Source organism: Rhipicephalus sanguineus, chromosome 4 (assembly GCF_013339695.2).
Source record: "Rhipicephalus sanguineus isolate Rsan-2018 chromosome 4, BIME_Rsan_1.4, whole genome shotgun sequence".
In the NCBI taxonomy this organism is placed as follows: domain Eukaryota; kingdom Metazoa; phylum Arthropoda; class Arachnida; order Ixodida; family Ixodidae; genus Rhipicephalus; species Rhipicephalus sanguineus.
The window spans coordinates 176,863,079-176,883,655 of NC_051179.1; the positions used below are offsets into that span (position 1 = coordinate 176,863,079).

The window sequence follows — 20,577 nt, forward strand, 5'->3', positions numbered from 1 at the left end:
TCTTCTAGGTGGCATTGGGTGCAGTGCTTCGCCGCTCCTTCTCTCGCCGTTCGCTCTCTCTCCTCCCTGCGCCCCACTCTCCCGTCCGCTGGCTGGGCGCCTCTCGAAATGTGTGCTCGAGACGCCGCTGTGAAACGCCAACGGCGACCACAAGGCTGAGATTATGGCCGTCAGGTACAATGACAACACAAACAGGTGCTGATGAATGTGTAAATAAATGGTTACGGTACAAATCCTCGTCTCGTCATTAATTTACGCCATTAAAATTACTGCGCCGTGCACTCTCGGCGCAAGAAATGCATTCGCATTTCCTCACGATTCCCTTCGGGGAGTTGGGGGCATTTTTTTTAAAACACGTGGTCTAAACAACGCGTTTTCGAAATTTCCGCTGGATTTTTTACTGCCATCCTGTAATGCCAACCTAGTACTGGTAACCTCTTTGGTTATCAACATAACAGCACCCAATTTTAGCACTTTTCGACGAAAATGACGTAGATAATTCAACAAGAGCACACCCACCAGGTTTGCGCCGCACCCGTGACCGTCCGCTTTTTAGCCACTCGCGAGATCACAATGTGTCGTTTGCTGCACGGCGTCTTCACGCGATTAGTTCCCGCAACTTGCTGCTGTCGATGAGATGACAACCTTCTTTGACGCTTGTAGTCGCTTGTAATGTCCGCAAGGTGCACGGAACGATTTCCTTTTTTCCGAACGCGGCCGAAGGCTTCGCACAATCCTCGCTGCACTTCGATTCGCGTGGCTTGGCCTCTGGCATGTTGGTTGTTATAAAAGGGTTCGATTTCAACAACTCGATGACGCTAGGTTTACAAATGATACAAAAAGTTTATTTACATATTTGCAACTGCTAGAGAACTAAAAAAGGGTCCTTCATCTATCGTTGCTTGAAGGTCTTTTCACTCTTCGGCCGCCGACTCCCCCCGCACCGGTCACCTTCTCTCCTTGTCAGCTGCACCATCAGGTCCATCAAAGGGGGGTCATCATCCCGATCCCAGAACATATACGCAGGGGTCCCAATAACCCAATCTCTACCGTGGGAAAGCAAGTGCCGGTCAGAGCAACACAAATATAGGTGGTGTTGGTCGGATCCCCGCGACGGTTCGTGCGAAAGGGAAGATCTTTAACCACGACAGCTCTGGGAGGCGCTCCGGACCGGCCGTGCTTTAACAATGGTTTCTGGAGACCGGCCGCCCGGCGAGGCTGCCTACGTCACTCCTCCAGCAGCTAATAAAAGTCGCTGAGTGATGCCGCCGGAGTATTTGAGGCATGAGCACCGGAGTATAATCAGGGAATGGGCGCCCTTTTTCTCCCTCCATCGCCCATGGGAGCAGGATGGCGGTGAATGAACATATATACTCCGGTACATTCCGATGTGTTTGAGTTGGGGAGAGTTAACCGGAGTTAGGCGGGAGCATCATCCCCCAACACCTCCCAACTGGGTACATTTTCGTTTACACTGTAGCATCCATCCATCCAAAGCACTGCGACAGGAAAGTGTGAAAGATAAAAGGCGCGTTGATGCAGCCTCCGTTATGTGCCATTTGATGGCGTTCAGTTTGATGACGTATTTTCGTGACTGAAATACGTCATGAAAGTCTTTTTGAACCCCGGCATAAAACACTTTCGTGTTAAAAGAAAGACGCTTGCGTGAGCTGCCCGTCTATTGCTCTGACTGATGAGGAAGTGGCGTTCCTGGAACGTGCGCAGTTCTGATATTCTACGCATGATATTATTTCTGTGGGTCTTGGTTATCTTTGGGGGGGAGGGGCACGGCGGCTTTGTTGTTAATCTTTCTTACCTATATAAATCCTTGGTGTCTTCTACTAAACATTCAGTTGTTAGAATCAGCGCCTGTATCGTCGTTTTCTTTTCTTGTCCGTATTCCGTCTGCGCTGGCCGTCATGATTTGTCAAGATTATTTTGGCGGTGCCGTGCCCCCCCCCCCCCCTGGATACGCCCCTGCTGTGAAGTTCAGTGCGCTGAGAAGATCGAAGACATGGGAAGAAAGCCTGAACTGCATGGCTATGGCATATGTTCCTCAATAGATATGTCAATTAGAATTAGGACGAATTAGGGATCAGATTTAATGGAGAGTATCTCAGTGACCTGCGATTCGCTGATGACATTGCATTGATGAGTAACGCGGGAGACGAATTACAGCTCATGATTACTGAATTGGATACTGAAAGTAGATGGGTAGGTCTGAAAATTAGTATGCATAAAACTAAAGTAATGTGGAACAATCTTGGCAGAGAACAGCGCTTTGCTATAGGTGGCGAGACACTGGAAGTTGTAAAGGAGTACGTCTACTTAGGACAGGTAGTAACCGCGGAGCCGAACCATGAGAGTGAAATAACTAGAAGAATAAGGATGGAATGGGGCTCATTCGGCAAGCATTATCAAATCATGATTGGTAGTCTACCACTATCCCTCAAGAGGAAGGCGTATAACAGCTGCATCTTATCGGTACTTACCTACGGAGCAGAAACCTGGAGTCTTACAAAGAGGGTTAAACTTAAATTGAGGACGACGCAGCGAGCGATGGAAAAGAAAATGATAGGTGTAACCTTAACAGACAGTAAGAGAGCAGAGTGGGTCAGGGAACAAACGGGGGTTAAGGATATCATAGTTGAAATCAAGAGGAATAAATGGATATGGGCCGGGCACGTAGCATGTCGGCACGATAACCGGTGGTCATTAAGGGTAACTGACTGGATTCCAAGAGATGGCAAACGCGTGAGGGGGAGACAGAAAATTAGGTGGGTGGATGAGATTAAGAAGTTTGTAGTGTACAGGTGTTTATTGACGGCGACGATGCACAACGACGGCAGTCACGACAGAGCGCAGACTCTCACGAGCAAGAGCACGAGGGGCGGGCTCTCCGAGAAGAGGCTAAGAGGCTATATATATATATATATATATATATATATATATATATATATATATATATATATATATATATTATATATATATATATATATATCAGCCTATTGTTTTTTGCCTCACCCAAAGTCTATATCGACCAGATGACGCTGATACCATCTTATGTAGCGACAATAACACGTTTACACGTTTACGCGAAACATCAAACGCGAAATCTAGAGCTGTATAAGCAGAAAAGGAAGTCTGGTTGTAGCTTACCGCCTTATTGAAGCCGACAGTGAGGTCGATGTTCTTGATCATTCTCTACCTGCTTGGGCGTCTGATACGCACAGCCAGTTAGGGAAAAACGAACACTAACGGGAAATATGAAGTTCATCTGGAATGAACAGGAGTACTGAAAAACGCGTGCAGTTTCAGTTGGGTGATAAAAGATGACTCATTTGTGGTGATATTTGCAAGCAAAGGCCGAATTTCTCTTTCTCAATCTCTCTCCCCAGACTCGATGCTGAAGAAATGTCTTCACGAATCTCGCTGCTTTCAGCGAGTTAGAAGGCGCAATGATACGTCACCACGTGGATAAACGGCCGCTGCATGGCAGCGGCTTTCGTGATTTCCGCTATGGATGTGGTTGCAGACTTTGAACATCGCAGGGAAGATCTCGCAGTGGAAGCAGGATTGCATTTCAGTGATTCTGCAAAGATCCCCCGTCGCGGTGGCGGCAGCGCTTTCTGCGTACGAAGCCTAGCTCCTACAGACGGAAAGCGAAGCCTCGTTTTCGTCGACGGCATGCGAGGCGTCCATTTGCCAAATACTGTTTGTGTACACGCGTATTTCATTTTGCGTTTTTATTTATGGCGAATTTCCTTTTGGTGAGCTCGAGCAGAGGCGCCATGCAGTGAAGATAGGAGCCATGCAGTGGAATGCGGCACACATCCGAAGAGCAGGAGGGAGGGTGCTAGTGAGGAGAAATGTGCCATGTGATCAAAACCATCGAGGCACCATAGTTCTTTGCGGGAAAGCGGCTGCACACGTGTGTGAAATCCGACGCAGAGTCGCTGCGAAGCTCGCTCGTACAAAGGACGTCAACATCACTGTGGCAAAACTACACCTTGGCTGCTGTTATCACCACCGCGCTCACCGGCAGAAGCAAAATAAAAATGAATGAGGTGTATATCACGATGACTAGCTCTCGACAAATCCTTAAGTTTTTCGATATTTTCTCATTTGTTAAAGCTCAGTTCACTGTAACAATGGCATCAATGTGATCGTAATAATTTGCCACTGCAGTTCTACTTTCTGCATCTATTTAGTGTCATTGTACACGAGGCCACCACTGGAGACACAGGTACTGTATTCGTTGTGACGTCCTAAGTTGGATCACGTGATGCCATGCCATCTTGCTTTTGGAACCTTGCTCTGATGACAGGAAGCCGGCGGCCCGAGCGCGTTTTTTTTAGGTTTCCCACTTCAATCAGCCTCATTTCACAACCAGTTCATGTGCATTGATATTTAGAAACAACAAGAGCTTGGAAAGAGGAAGGAGGAGAAGAAAAACGGAAAGACAGGGAGGTTAGCCAGTTCTCAGACCGGCTGGCTACCCTGTGCTGGGGAAAGGGGAAGCTTGGAAAGCGTGACCAATGTTTTCGGCGGCATGGTGCTCTAGTGCTGTGCGCCACAAATAATGCACCACGCATGCAACGGAGCAGAGTCTAATTTCACATTTATGGTTTTAACTCAAGGATAACGAACATCACGACGCATGGCTCATAAAGTTCAGAAAGGGCAATGAACCGAAGTCCCGCGCATATCATTGCAGCAAGCACTTCCGAGAAGACGACTTTGCGGACTAAAAACCCAAATGTTAATCTGGTGAACAACAGTGAGTTCACAAGTGACAACTCCACCTTCCAGTGAAGACGCCCACACTAGCGATTCACCCCAGGCCTCGAAGTCTTTTCAAAAATTGCTTCAGGAACGTCATATAGTCATCGCCCGTCCTACTCACACTGATCTGGGAACACGTCGTCGGGTACCGATCCACAGAGAAAAATGAGGAGGGGGGAACGCACTTTGATAGAAAAAAGCAGTCTGTGAACGAGTTACTGGTTAGAAAAAAAATGCAAAAATAAGGGAAACCTATGCTTAATTTTTCTTTTTTTTTTAAATCGTTAGTTTGCCCCGGCGTCTGCCCATCAAAGCTCGCCGTGTTCTTGGAGGCTGACACGCCTGAGCTTCTAGATCGCAACCTTTCAGCAACAAAACTGTGGGCCGCGATTGCCCTTTCCGATTTTCCCTGCAGTCATTATGTGCGGAAGAACCAAGGTGTTATGGGCCGAACCGGAAGAATACGAACATTTCAAGCGATGAGTTCAGTGGCAAAGCTAGTAGGAGGTTTGAGATGTTCAACCCCACACCACCCCGAAATTATTATAATTTTATGTGCCTATATACGCGCACCCCTACAAACACACGCAAGAACATAGATAAAGGGAGGTCAGACCCCCCAGAAAAAATTTATGGCTACGCCCCTGGGCAAGTTAAATGTTAAAATCGTGCTTAAGAGGGAACAAGCTCACACCTACCTTTTTATCTTATTGCGTTTCATGCGCTTGGATAGGAGCAAGGAAAGATGGAGAGAACGAGATGCATCCTAAAGTCATGGCGCTGAGACGTGCTCCTGCATGGGCTGCAGAATAGAGCGCCAGCATTTACCTCCTGCAGAAACACTTCAGGACGGAAGATACGTTGAACCAGACGAAAACAGGCAGTGCTGTTCACGCAGACAAAGCACCGACAAATATAGTGTCAGAAGTCACAGGCTTCCAGAAGGTTTTGTATCGTTTAGGAACGGAGCACCATTTAACTAGTCAAAGGAGTTTCTAGCCTCACGGGTGGTACCAGGGAAAAAGAAGGCGAAAGAGGGGTGGGGGGGTTGTTACCTTGAGTGTGGCGGCGCGCCCCCACTGGTTTTGAACTTGTGGCGGCGAAGGCCGCCACCGCCACCGCCCCTCCCCCCCCCCCCCCCCCCCCCCCGCCCACCCCGGTTCCGGAGCCCCTGGCGATCGCAGCCCTTCAGCGACAAGACCATGGGCCGCGCTTTTGCCTATCTGATTTTCACTGTGGTCATTATGTGTGGAGGAGTGAAGGTGGTATGGGCCGAACAGGAAGAAAACGAACATTTCAAGCGACGACTTCAGTGGCGAAGTAGAAGGATTAGCGGAGTTCAACCCCCCCCCCCCCAAAAAAAAAAAATTATCGCATTTTGTATGTGTATTGTACGCGCGCGCATACAAACACACGAAAGAACAGAGATAAAGGGAGGTCAGAGCCCCCAGAAAAAGGTTTCTGGATAGGTTCATGGTTAAAATCGTGCTCACGTGTGAACAAGCTTACACCGACCTCTTATCATTGATTGCTTTTCATAGGCTTGGCTTGGAGCATTGAAAAAGGGAGAGAACGAGAGGCATCCTAGAGTCGTGGCGCTTAGACGTGCTCCTGCAAGAGCTGCAAAATAGAGTACCGGCCTTTACCTCCTTGAGCACCACTTCAGGACAGAAGATACGTTGAACCAGACGAAAACAGGCAGTGCTTTTTACGTAGAAAAATCACCGACAAATAGAGTGTCAGAAGTCACAGGCTTCCAGAAGATTTTGTTTCGTTTGTTGAAGGAAGAGATCACACTAGCTAGTCAAAAGGGGTCTCAGCCACACGGTTGGTACCAGGAGAGGAAAAAAAGCGAGGGGAGGGGGGAGGAGCAGCTTTGAGTGTGGGGGCATGCCCCCACTGCCCCCCCCCCCCCGCCGGTTCCGGAGCCTCTGGCCCACTAGAAGGCGCTCGAGAGGACAGCCCATTACAGCGTTCCAGTGCTTCTCTGCAGTAGGTATAACGCGGCAGCAGAAAACACAGGGCCGGGTAGATTGGCGGAACATGGGAGAGGCCTTTGCCCTGCAGTGGGCGTAGACAGGCTGATGATGATGATGATGACATCTGTCAAGACATGTATTCCTCAAGGCATATGCTCCTCATGTCAAATTCCCCTCCTTTCGTTCATTCATAGCGAGGGTCTGCTCGTAAAAAGATCACATGCTTCGTGATGCCAGCAGGCAGAAAAAGAGTGTTCACACTCACCGTCACGGCTACTAGCGGCGCTGATTAACACTCCTAGGTTTTAAATGCACATATATACCCCAGAAAGTGGAAGGGAGGATGCCCGCCGCCGTAACTCAGTGGTGCAGTATCGGACGCGTTATTCGAAGGTCGCAGGTTCGGTCCCTTCTGGCAGCAAGTCATCTTTTAGCCCGCTTTACTTTCTCCACATTTACATCGTAATTACTATAAATAACATCCCCTATACATTCCTTGGCTTCTAATTATAATTCAAGTTCTAATTAATGTAGTGTGTAGCAAAGAAAAACGAGCATTTCAAATTTACCTTCTTTCGTTCAAGACATTCTAACCTTATAATGTTTTGAGAATTGATGAAAAACTTTTGCAGTGCGTGTAAGAGCCGTGCTCTCGTTTATGGACCCTCTAAAATATGTGAATACCTATAGGAAGCCTTAAGGACGCCAGTCGAATGCATATCGTGATCTCCTAGGTGGCCATTACTCATGTTGTGCAGAATATTTCTGATTCAGCCTTTTTAACATCTGTTTACTTTGCAGTGTGTACATGTGTTCAATACAGCTCTCATGTGTAAGCAGTGTGTGGACATTGCAACTGCCGTTCGGCCGGATTCTGAGAAGACTCAATCGCACAGTGTAATTATGAGAGGTGTGTACCTATGGTAGTTTTTTTAAAGTTAAACTAAGCATGATATTAATTTTTATATAAATAAAAACAAAGCCTGTATGTCTACAAAAAATGGCCGCCACAGTAAGATGTGTGTCGCCCCTTGTGGTTTTTCTGGATTTACGCCACTGGGATGATGTGGCTGAAATTCACGGATTACACTAAGGCAATATACGAAGAAGGCGTATGTCAAGCCGGAAACACACGTCTGAACAACAATGCAAAATTGCAAAGCCAGGCGCGGAAGTGGCGCGAGTCCATGCCCGTCGAGTGCACTTGGACAGCCGGCGAGGGCGAGTCATTCGGGGGGAGGGGGCAGGCAAGCAAGCACCGCAGACCGCCTGAGCGCACGCAAACGTAAACTTGCGCAGGGGGTGTTCGATGACGGCTGCAACTGTGCCGCCGCCGGCTCGGCCGGCGGTGGAGGAGGCCCGTAGCGGGGCGACCGTTGCCGACGAGGAACCTGTTGGGCACCCACGCTTGGCGGCTGCTTTTGGGATGCCCCTACGCGCCCCGACGTGCTCGTACGTCGCCGAGTGGGCGGCACCGATCGGGCGACAGCACCCGTTTTGGAGGAGACAGCCGACCAGCGACGAGGAGATGGAGCGGACAGGGTGAGTCTACCCGCTACGTAACGTAACCTCACGCGCCGTTACCGGAAGGCACGGTAGGTCTGTCACTACTAAAGATACGCGTCACCACGCCCGCCAAAGTGAGATGCGGGCTCCTTGCACATACCCCAAGCGAGCCCTGGCTGGAGGGTATATGTACTCTGCTCTGAATCGAGGAACCCTTATTGGAAGCAGGTCCAAGAACCTTAATTTGCTCATCGATGCTGACACAGCCGTCGCTGCTTTAGAAACCGCGTACGCTGACAACTGTAAGACTTAGATCTAAATGTCAGTCTAATTGTCGATCAATCGAGCGATATTTGCTATACAGTGCGATATTCGTTCCAAGTGCGGTACTTGATAGATCTGTAAATGGGTTTCTTGCATAAAGCAGGCTTTAGCCGTTCATACATTTACATTGTGTCATTGCCGCCTCCATATGAAATGCATGGACGCACCGTAGTGCCACCTAAAAGAGCACCGTTACGCGTCACCACCACTTTCATGTGCAACTTCTCCGGACACAAATTTTAATTACCTTGTGCGACCCACGCGATTACGTTTAATTGGGAGTGTGTGTGAGTGCGTCTGTCACCACGTAGTGCACGAAAGCGTGTCTCGCGGCGGTCTGTCTTTCTTACATGAGCACGCCTTCGTCGCTTCGAGAACCGACTAGTCCGCGTTGCGTGGGCTGCCTTTGAGATTTGTCTTGAAACCATCCTATCATTCCACTAATGATTCCCTGCTCTACCTTCTTTGGCTTTCTTCTTTACTTAGATATCTACGCATCTTCAACCATTAATTGGCTATATTCTAAGAGCTATATCGCTTATGTCAAATGTCGCAGCGATCCATGGATACAGTGACTGTTTGCAGGTCGTCTTGGGCATAGTAAGGGAAACAAAAACTTGTACACGTTAAAGAAAAAGGTGGAAGGAAAGAAGATGACTTTAAAGGGCTCGTTTTTCTTTTTTAGACACAATATTAATGAGAACTAACAGACAATAATGCCAAGGAAAGTATAGGGGGTGTTATTTGTAGCAATTAGGATACAAATGTGAAGAAAGTAAAGTGAACGAAAAGATAACTTGCCGCCGGCAGGGACCAAATCTGCGACCTTCGAATAACGCGTCCGATGCTCTACCACTGAGCTACGGCGGCGGTCATCCCCCCGTCCACTTTTATGGGGTTACATATAGGAGTGTTAGTCTCGCCGCCATGGCTGCGATCCGCGCTGACTAACACTCCTAGGTTTAAATGCACATATATAACCCCATAACGCCACTAATGGAGCGGCTCGAACTGGCGAAAATTCCGCCTTTTTCCAGTGCCGCGTATCCTACCAGTGACTTCGCGCTGAGTCTTTTAAATTTACCCTACGGGTATGTGTCTTCTATGTTCGAATGCAACTCAATCACATGCAAGAGGCGCTCTTAAAAAGCAGAAAAATTAAATTGCAGTAAGTAGCGTCTCGCGTGGTTTTTCGTGAAACCTTTGGCCGTGCTTATATAGCACCAGGGTTTACACGTACGCGGTCTCTGAACCACGTCCTTCGACGGCACAACGAACTTTCACTAATGCCGGAAACGCCGGCGGGACTGAGATGCTGTCAAATAAAGGTCGCGTATTGCAGAATGAAAACGGAAAAGCGAAACTATAAGCGAGATGCCGATTGCGGTATCGACAATACGGGCCGCGTGACCTGTCTGTAAGATTAACAAACGAGCGCTCCACTTTGCCCGTCAAAACATGCTCATGAATCAGCCTGCTGCGTTGAAGGTTTTTAACGCGGTAGCGTTAGAGAGCTCGTGTCGCAGAAATTCCGCTGTCGGCGTCGGCACCGTTGGTTGTGAGCGGAAAATCATCCGTGAGCGAAAAATCGAGAAAGTAGCAAATAAAATAAACGATAAAATCTTCGGTCCCAATGAGGATCGAACCCGGGCCGTTCGCGTGGCAAGCAGGTGTCTTACCACAAAGCCACGATGTTGCTTGCAGCTGCTTCGGACAAAAACACTAGATATATGTCATGTAGTGAAAGGAGTCTCGACGCATTTTGTTCGGCAGGTGTCACGACGAAAAGGAGCCCATACGGTAGGCGCATTCGCGAGGCCATCAAACTACGTCGAAAAACGCCGGGATAGTGCAGCCATCGCCGCTAAATACACACACGAACTTTCAAACAGCTCTAAAAATGGACAACTATGTCCATCTAGAGGAAAACATATCAAGCCAACGCAGCAAACGCTAGATAATGTGCTGCCATCTGTGAGGCATTGTGAGAAATATGTCTCGACTTTTCATGGCATCCGAGAGGGCCGGCGCGCGGCGTATATCTTGGAGGCCATGCGACTCTTGCTTTAGATCGAAAGCCTGTAAAATTCGCGCGCGTGCGTGCGTGTGTGTGTGTAACAATACACATTAATAAGTATGCACTTAGTGGTTGAAGTGCGCACTAGGGGCCGGATTTCGCTATCGCGTTCAACTGTTAAAGGCGAAGCTTAAGGGTCCCCCAATTTTTTTGCTTCCATTGGAGAAACAAGAAGCAAAAGGTTACAAAGGCCTGACAAAGGGCTCCTGTAGGCACTCAGTGGTACAAATGTTAATACATCATGCACTTCATATCAAATTAATGTCACATGAGCAGTATAGAAATTAACACAATGATGAAAAAACCGAAAGAAAACCCACACATAACCTAATTCAATCAGAATCAATAGCAAGAAATACAAAGTAATGCGTGCATTATACAATAGTTAAACAGATTTATTGAGAATCTCTAGATTGCATTTTCCGTGTTTGGGATAGAAAATAATGAAGGAAACGAGATGAATTGAATTAGTCAATTCGAAACAAACCATAAAAGTATGACACAAATTAATGCTAAAATATATACACATCATGCGCATCCCATTTCATGCTCTATAATATACATTCTGATAGATTGTTTCGACAAAGTACTGAAATCAATTGAACTTAGGCGATTTAATAATTGAGGAACCGGGCAGTTTACGTGCTGTCACCATAAAATGTTCTGAACTTGGGAATTACCCTAGTATCATTGCGTAGGGAATAGTGACATTTTGAATCGGATGATGTAGCTGTATACAGTGTGTTAGTTTTTATATGTTGAAATAGCCTATAATAGTATATCTGGTTAGCTTTTAGCATAGTGTGTTTAATGAATAAATCATGCGTTCGTAAATCTTGAAGTCTACCGCTGTAGTTTTCGAAGCGCCTAAGGACTGTCAAGCCCGTGTACTTAGATTTAGCTGCACGTTAGAGAACCCCAGGTGGTTGAAATTTCCGGAGCCCTCCACTACAGCGTCTCTCATAATCATATCGTGGTTTTGGGACGTTAAACCCCAGATATTATTATATTAGGATTCTGTAATATTGTCAATTGTTGATAGCTTTTTGAGTATGTCGTGCCCCAAACAAGCAAGCAATATGTAAGTCGGCAATATAACATGGAGTAATATAGCACCTTTTTGAGCCAAAGTGGAATCAAGTCCCAGATTCTGTTAAAGCATCCCGTGATTTTACTAAGTTCGGCAGACAATTTATCTACATGCGTCTCCCACAACATGTCACATCTAAACCAGATACGCAAAACTGATGAGCTTCTACTTGTTCTATTTGCACATCTTGAAACAACATTGTTAACTTAAAGCTTATCGGTTTGTTAATAGGCGCAAAAATTTGATATTTCGTTTTGTTAAGTTGCAGCTTGTTGTCGTGTAACCATGGTATGAGCAATTTTAGGTAATAATTTATGGAAATCTGCAACGCTTGTAATGACTTTCATGCAAAAAACACATTTGTGTCATCAGCATACATAATTAAACTTTGAAAATGTGGTATGTAAGAAAGATCATTAATGTATAGGTTGAACAACAAGGGTACAGACCCTTGTGGGACAGCTTATAGTGTCTTTAATTTCGGAGATTTGGAATTGTTAATCGATACGTACTGATGCCTCTATTGTAAATAACTTCGAATTAAATCATGTGATCTCCTTCTTATCGATACATACTGATGCCTGTATTGTAAATAACTTCGAATTAAGTCATGTGATCTCCTTCTTATCCCATATTCATAAATCTTAGTCAACAAAATGGCGTGGTTTACAGAATCAAAAGCTTTTCTTAAATCTAAAAAGAAACCAACGGTGTATAATCTTTGTTCATTGTTATTTATTATTTCATTTTTAATGGTCAGTAACGCTTCTTCGCAGGATCTTTTCTTTCTAAACCCATATTACGCATCGGACACGATAGATTAGTGTCTGAGAAAACTATCAATGCGCACATTGACAATTCTCTCAAAGATTTTTGACATCACCGGAAACACCGATATGGGTTGGTAATTGTTCAAAGTGTAATCTGTGCCACCTTTGTGCACTAGGCACACTCTAGACACCTTGAGTGCTTCTGGTAACACACCATGTTCGAGTATACAATTAGCGACATGTGCTAAAGGGCTGCAAACGTGTTTCGCGGCAGTTAGTTTGATGTCATCGTACCCTGCAGCAACGTTATTCTTTAGGTTACGTATGATGTCGGACACTTCGTGCCGCGTAGTTGGTGACAACAAAATAGAATTAATGGTGATGCTTTTTTTATATGCATGTATACGCTTGGGCGTTCATTGTGCACGGTCGGCGTGTACTCTCCGCTACGAATGAATTGGCGGTTTAGCACAGTAGCAGCTTACACATCATTTAGGATACCTTGTGTTGTATTTACCGCTATGGGCTCTGCGTCATTCTTTCTTTGAGCGAAATTGTTAACGGCCTGCCAGAACTTCCTTTTGTCGTTTCATACCCGGGAGAACAAATTCTCATAGTAACATATTTTTGCATATTTAAGTTCTGCGTTAAGCTTGTTTCGGTATCTTTTAAGCTCAGCAAATTTCTGTTGGTCACCTGTCTTAACGAAAGAGTGACAGATGTTATTTTTAACGGCAATCTTGTTTAAAAGTAGGCACGTGATCTATGGCTTCCTAGTATTAATCTTGGAAGTACGTTTAGTTGTCTTTTTAGGAAAGGACAGCTCGTAACATTACATGAAACTAGCACAGAAATCGTTATATGCTTGATTTACACCGCTTTGCGTGAAAATCGGTTCCCAGTTTGTCTTCTCGATAAGCGAGCGGAATTGTGCTAAAGAATTCGGGCTGAAATCTCGATATGAACACGCGCCCATTTTTATGCTTTTATCATTCGTCATGGGCGAGAAACAAAACGTAGGTAGAAGATCACTTATGTCCACTTACAAGAGAGCAGCATAAGTACTTGGGCCTGCACATTCGAGATGGCATCTAACAACGTTGCGCTATTCCCCGTAATGCGATTGGCTAGATTTATAAAATGTTCACAGCCATAAGCATTTATGATCCTCTTAAGTTCTCGCGCATTAGTTCCTTTACTAGCATGTTAATATTCAAGTCGCCCATGATAAGGAACTTTGAACCAGTGTTATTTAGGTAATTTAGTAGTTCTTCGGTGAATTCAAAAAATGGGGTCTTATTTCCGTTTGGAGGCCTATATATCACACATACATAAAATGATTTCACACATACAGTAAGATATTCTGCATCTTTATTAGTAGTGGTCAAAATCTGAAATGACCTCGTACTGGTGAGGTTTTCTAAGATGCATAGCGACGACGCCGCCACGCCCACTAGCGCGTGTTACGCCTTGGTGTGCGTACCCTTCTAATTGGGTGGCTGTGCGTTAGCCATGTCTCAGTAAACATCAACGCATCAAAACTAGTGTTCAGAATTCCAAGCAATTCACTTAGGCCATCTTTGTTTTTAATACTTCGTACGTTTAGATGCATAATTGACATGAACTTATTGCTATTTAACTTAGAAAAAGAATTATTAAATGAGTCATGATCGTGATACGCACAACAGCTGTATCCGGAGTTAGCCATGTGTGGTGGTATAAGTACACACACTTGTGTTCAGATAAATCAAGGCATTCACTGGACCATTTTATCAACATCGTCGAAACAGATTAGACGATTCATACTGGCGTAACAGTAGCGCAAAAAAAAAAAAAGACGAAGGCAATAATAATATCTGGAGTTTAACGTCCCAAAACGAAAATATGATTATGAGAGACGCCGTAGTGAAGGACTCCGGAAATTTCGACCACCTGGGGTTCTTTAACGTGCACCTAAATCTAAGTACACGGGCCTCAAACATTTTCGCCTTCATCGAAAATGCAGCCGCCGCGGCCGGGATTCGATCCCGCGACCTTCGGGTCAACAGTCCAGCGCCATAACCACTAGACCACCGTGGCGGGGCAAGACAAAGGCAAGAAAGTGAGCTCCACAAGCGCTTGCTCACAAATGAAAGCTTTATTGCTTGAACAGAAGATATATATCTAAACTTGACGCTCGACTAATTCCCGCGCATGCGCATCGTGGGCAAGGCAAAAGGCAAGAAACCAGAACAAGAACACACCTCCCCGAACCCCTCCCCCAAACAGGCTACCCCCTTTCCTTGAGTGGTATCACTTCCTTTTCCGATATGGCAAAAGAAGGATGACTAACGCACAAAGATGCCCTCGTGTTAATATGGAAAGCCTCAGCAAGTTCTCGTGTCGTGCGATCGTGGTGTTTAAACAAGATCTCCGTCGCGGGGAATTGCTCTTCGCAGGCACTCAGCGTGGCCAAGTGCGTTAGGGGTCTCCCCTGCAAGGAGGACCGATGCTCTCTTAGACATATGTTTAAACATCGGCCTGTCTGGCCGACGTAGACACGACCACATGACAGATGGATGCAATAGACGACGTTGGCCCTGCACGACACGAACCTAACTTTGTGGTTAATGGAGCAACCGCGTGTCCCGACCAGTGTTGCGGAATGGGCGCCTCCATTCCATTCCAATTCCATTCCGGGGAATTAGAACTTACCGCAATTCCATTCCTCGCAATTCCTCGGAATGAAAAAACTTAGCCTATTTATTCCCACTCCGGGAATGGCCAGGCAGTTCAATTCCATTCCTGTAATTCCTCAACGTATGAAAGGCGTCTTGATAGTTTTATCGAGTTAAGAATGAACGCCCCATAAAGCTGATGTCGTCAAATGCATTACGAACTGCAAAAGTACGCAAAAAATGTTACCAAGTTCGAGGGATAGTAGTTTGGTGACATATTTCGTGCAGTACAACCACCCTACTAATTCCCATAGGGCAGTTCTCTTGCTACCATAGGCGTGCGCAGGGTTCCTCTGCAGGGGGGGGGGGGGGGGGGGGAGGAGGGGGCGAAGGTTTGTCGCATCGCCCCCCCCCTCCCAACTATGTCAATGTGTGGGACTGACTTTCCGCCCCCCTCTTAGGTGAATAGGGGCGCGGCCGCCCCCCCCCCCCCCCTCCGCCCCGTGCGCACGCCTATACCCGCTACCTATAGTACTTGCATGGTCAGCATGTTTGAACGAATGGTGATGTTTCAATATTGTTTAAGCTTAAATGTGTTAATGCTAAAATGACGACATAGCGTCTTTTTTCTGCTGATAAAAGTGGTGTTCAAGAAGACTAAGCAGTTTTGCCAAGCGTCTGGAGCGGTCGTGCATATGGAGAAAACTGAGATTTAGTTAATGGGGAACAAAGCCCTCTAGATCTGCTGGTATTAGTTGGAACAGTGTACCGCTCGGGCACTTTGCCTTGTGCCTTTGCATCAAATACGGAACACTGGGCCGCACTGCTCGCCAACAATCACGCTTGTCAAGCGCGCCTCCCAAATGGATAGGGTGAGGAGAGCTTTCTTCCTTGAGAAGCGCGAAAGAAACACGGACTAAGAAGAGATACACACAGGACAAGCGCTTTCTAAGAACTAGTTTTCTTAAAGAAAAACTCAGACTTCTCCTAACAGAACTGCGCAAGGTGCATCAACATATCAGAGCACATAGTGACACTCGCGAAATGGCTAAGCAGTCACAAAAAGGCAGATAATAGTGATGTCTCTTTGTCAGATATGGAAATGGAAGGATGTGTTACACTAATAATACTAGTTGTTAGAAAGCGCTTGTCCGGTGTGTATCTCTTCTTGGTCCCTGTGTTTCTTTCGCGCTTTTCAAAGATGAACCGTTTCCAACTAGGCCGAATAGCTGTGCTACTACAACTTTCTGTGTTCGCCTGTGCGCAGGTATGCAATGTCTTCCTTGTCGCAAAGGTTATTTACGTCTGTCAGGTACTAAACTGCTCGCGAGATAAAGATCAGGCTGTGCATAGAGTATTCGCCATTTTCGTGTGGGGGTCTCAATGGGAACCAACGCGCAGGGGTAATTTGTTTCACGCTTCGGTATCTGCTGGGATAATGCATTTGTTTGTACACTCACTTGCGCCTTGGTTTCTCTTTTACAAAATGGCAGATCGCTCACACTTTTACACCGCGCCTACCCTTGGCTCTCGCTAACTAAAGGTGGACCTAGAGAATGCCTCGTGGCCTTCGACTTCTAAAAAACATGTACTCAGGCCTACATGACTAATTTTAGCATGATATTACGGTAGTAGCAATTAAGGGTGTAGCAAAATACGTTCTTCTCCATAGCCCTCTTTGCTTGGCGATGCGAACACGGGTACGTGCCGAGTCGTAGCGACCGAACGATGAAAAGATGCAAAGAAAAAGGATAACGACATTAATGAAATGGTCCCAGCCCGGAGCAGTGGGAGTGCGGGCTGACCAGCTCTCAACTCGAGACTCGCCTGATCTCCCGGGCTAGAGCAGGAGAAAGATGAGAGGAGTTAAGATGACAGGTCGCTCGCACCTTTCTGAACAGGCCACACGCCTATATTTTATTTTTATCGGCTCAAATAAATGTTTCTACGACAACAACCACACGTCCGGCAATTGGTCATTATATATCTTTGGCAATCACAACGTCATCAAAAGTGCTAAGGCGTCTTCCTGATTTTTAAATGCCGCAATACAGGTCGCAAGCAGTGCAAGGTGCAAAAAGAAGCCTTATTTTGGTTTTTATTCATCGAAATGTTGCAACAAAATGTCATGAGCGCTGCCATTTAGTTATTAAAACCCGAAGTGTGAACGGCGGTTGCTTCAACGGTTGGTTCTAAAAAAAATGAAAAAAAAAGTGACATAAAACAATTGCTGTCTACCTATGTGTTGCGCTTCACAAACATAAGCTGCTCGAAAGAGGTGCTTGACAGCCGATTTCGCTTCGCTGTCATTATCGAGGATGCCGTAGGAAACATGCGTTCCACGTCTGGTGAAGTCGCATTCACAGTGAAAACTACCCTTCCGAGGCGGGAAAGCAGGGGAAAGTGGCTTTCGTTCGCTTTCCAATAGGTTAGGGGTTAACCGTGTCTGCGAAAATTCCCTCTGAAAGGTAAAGAGAAATGTCCACTGCAATGGATCGAGTCATGTTGTCTTGGTGGGCATTATCATTTTGCCTGATGTTTTTAAACATCAGTCTGCTTGGCGCTGCTTCAGAGTCTGTATTCGCGACAATGCCGGCGCTGTTCTGCCCTAACAAAAGAGGCCCCCTCCCCAACACAGCAGAACGCATTTGCTCGGCTGTTGCAGCCGAACACCAAGAAGACGTGAGGGGGAGGGGGCTATACGCCGCCATAGTTACGCTCGACGGATACCAACGGTCAGTGCCGTAGCCGGGGGGGGGGGGGGGACCACGCCCGTATTCCCCCCCCCCCCGAAATTTTATTTTGCCATGGCACACAGAGCTCAAAATGACACTCGATCTCATCTACGCGCCCAACCACCAATTACCCTCCCCCCCCCCCCCCCCCCCAGAAAAAAGTTTCTCACTATGCCCCTGCCAACGGCATAGAGCCGCGGTTACGCGATGAACAATGACGAACTTCGCAGCAACACTCTATATAAGGACATAATTATAGTAGGCGCGTTGCTTATAAGTATACCGTGCTTATAATCAGCGAAGCCATTTTAAAAATACTTCTTTATTGTTAAGTTTGAGGCTCTGACTTACTAATGTTTCAAGTTTGAAAAACAGCGCGTAGACGAAAACATGCTCTCTTTTAGGAAAAAGATGTAATTCCATTCCGATTCTATTCCGTGCAAAAGGCGCCCAATTCCATTCCCATTCCATTCCTCCAAGCGTTGTCCCCATTCCATTCCCATTCCATTCCGGGATCGCGAAATTGTGGAATGATTCCGGAGTCATTCCAATTCCGGAGTGGCAACTCCGCAACACTGGTCCCGACGCTGTCAAGTCTGTTGCCGACCATTGAACATAGTCTGCCTAGCTTGAAGAGGCGTTTTTTAACAGCCAATTTGGTAAAGCATGTGTCGCGAGGCCGTCAATATTGTTGCATACTATCGAATTAGATTTCGTCATTGCCAATCACTAAATATCCCCTTTTCTTTCGTTTCGGATCACGTGTCTGTTTTTCATGAGTATATATTCGTGTGTGTTCTTCAGTAAATCTGAGTTGATAGCGCTGTGTAGTTTGCTCCTTTTCTGTGTCCGTGTTTTTTGCGCTGCGTTTAATGATGTTGAACTCGCCCAGCAAGACACCCTTCTGTTGCTATATTTATTTTTATTTATTTATTTCAAAGTACCTTACAGGCCCCATGGGGGCATTGAGTAAGGGGGGCAATACATATATACACTTCAAACTGGAAAAAAATACAAAAGAAACAGTTGGCTAAGGGGGGCAATAGATATATACACGTCAAACTAGAATAAAATACAAAAGAAACAATTGACTAAGGGGGGCAATACATATATATACGTCAAACTAGAAAAAAAATATTATACTATACAAGGCTGCTATGCTTTACCCTCTCCACTCCTCCTTTCCCTTCTTCTCACCCTTACTTCCCTTTCTCACTTCTTGCTATATGATACTATACAAGACAGCTATTCTATACCCTCTCCCCTCCTCCTTTCTCTCCTCCTCCCCCTCACAACGCAATGGGCAGCATGAGGGATCACGTGGACAGAGATTGCTCCAGAAGGCAACCTGGCCGCGTAAGATGTGTCGACACCAGAGGATTAATGTTTAGATATGGAACAACGGTGTGTGAGCCTCAGCGTGATAAATAATGAGCCCCTAAAGACTAGTCGAGCATGTCCCGTGCGCTGTGAAGTTTCCCAGTGACCACTACGCAGATATACCGTTCTCCAGAACCGACGCAGCTACAAGACTTCATTCGCTGGCACGTGAACTCACACTTGCCCAGTGGAACTCGGCTGAATTCACCAACGCTCGTCTACACAGCTTGGATCCCAATCTCCAGCTCCGTCTTCCGTCAGGAATATCGCGAGCTGAGGAGACGCTTCTGTGCCGCCTGTCGCTTGGCGTGGCCTTCACGAATGCCTACTCCTGTCTGATTGGAATGGCCAACGACTCTACATGCAATAACTGCAGCTACGAAGAAACGATCTCCCATCTTCTGTGTGAGTGTACCCGTTTCAGTGCGCCAAGACAAGAACTTTCTAATGCGCTAGATAAACTTGACAATCGTCCTTTGTCGGAACAAAGAGTTTTGGGACCCTGGCCGAGTCCATCGTCAGCACAGAAGGCTTTAAAAGCATTATTGCGCTTCTTGCGGACAACTGGTCTTAGAGACAGACTCTAAGTAGTGTCATATTCTCGTTTCTCCCCCCCCCCCCTCTCTTTTCCTTGTTCCTTTTCTTGCTCTCCTTTTTTGTAACATCTCTCTTCTATCATCTTTTATCCCCCTTACCCCTTCTCCCAGCACAGGGTAGCCAGCCGGTCTAAGAACTGGCTAACGTACCTGTCTTTCCGCTTGTTCCTTCCTTCCTTCCTTCCTTCCTTCCTTCCTTACAGAGGGAAGTTTGAGAGGGTAGCGCCAAAAAAAAAAAAAGGAAAAGAAAGAAGGACTGCAGTCAGCCCTAATCCTTCGGTGTCTGGCAGCGGCACTCGTACCTTTGCGTTCGTGTGCCCCGGTGTATTCCTTTGCTTAACTGTGTTTCGTCGTGCTGCCTAAGCGGATCTCAAAATCCACGTAGAAAGAAGAACGTGGTTGAGATCTGCTCCGCCATGTGCTGCAACGATTCCAGCTACTCACAATCTTTCAATGAACACAATGAATTAATCTTTATTAGTTATCCTGACGTTCATTGACCCTTATCTTAAGTAAAGTTATGCTTCGATATCATATGTATCAGATATAGCTCTTAACTATAATCAGAGCCATCGATATCTGTTTTTTAGATGGCTTTTTCTGAATATCGTGAAAACCGTAAGTGCTCGACCAGAATTACTTGGACGAGAAATGAGAGTGTGATGAGGTGCTTGTGCC

The 20,577-nt window shown here is 46.3% G+C and overlaps 1 protein-coding gene across 1 annotated transcript in view; it reads left to right on the top strand.

The window, feature by feature from the left end:
* The first annotated feature begins 8,038 nt into the window (after nucleotides 1-8,038).
* LOC119390922 (agrin) overlaps nucleotides 8,039-20,577 on the top strand; it is a 43,380-nt gene continuing 30,841 nt past the window's right edge. Inside the window, exon 1 of the mRNA XM_037658634.1 lies at nucleotides 8,039-8,306. Within this exon, the coding sequence (XP_037514562.1) occupies nucleotides 8,074-8,306 (233 nt within the window). The 5' untranslated portion in view covers nucleotides 8,039-8,073. The remainder of the gene's footprint in view (nucleotides 8,307-20,577) is intronic.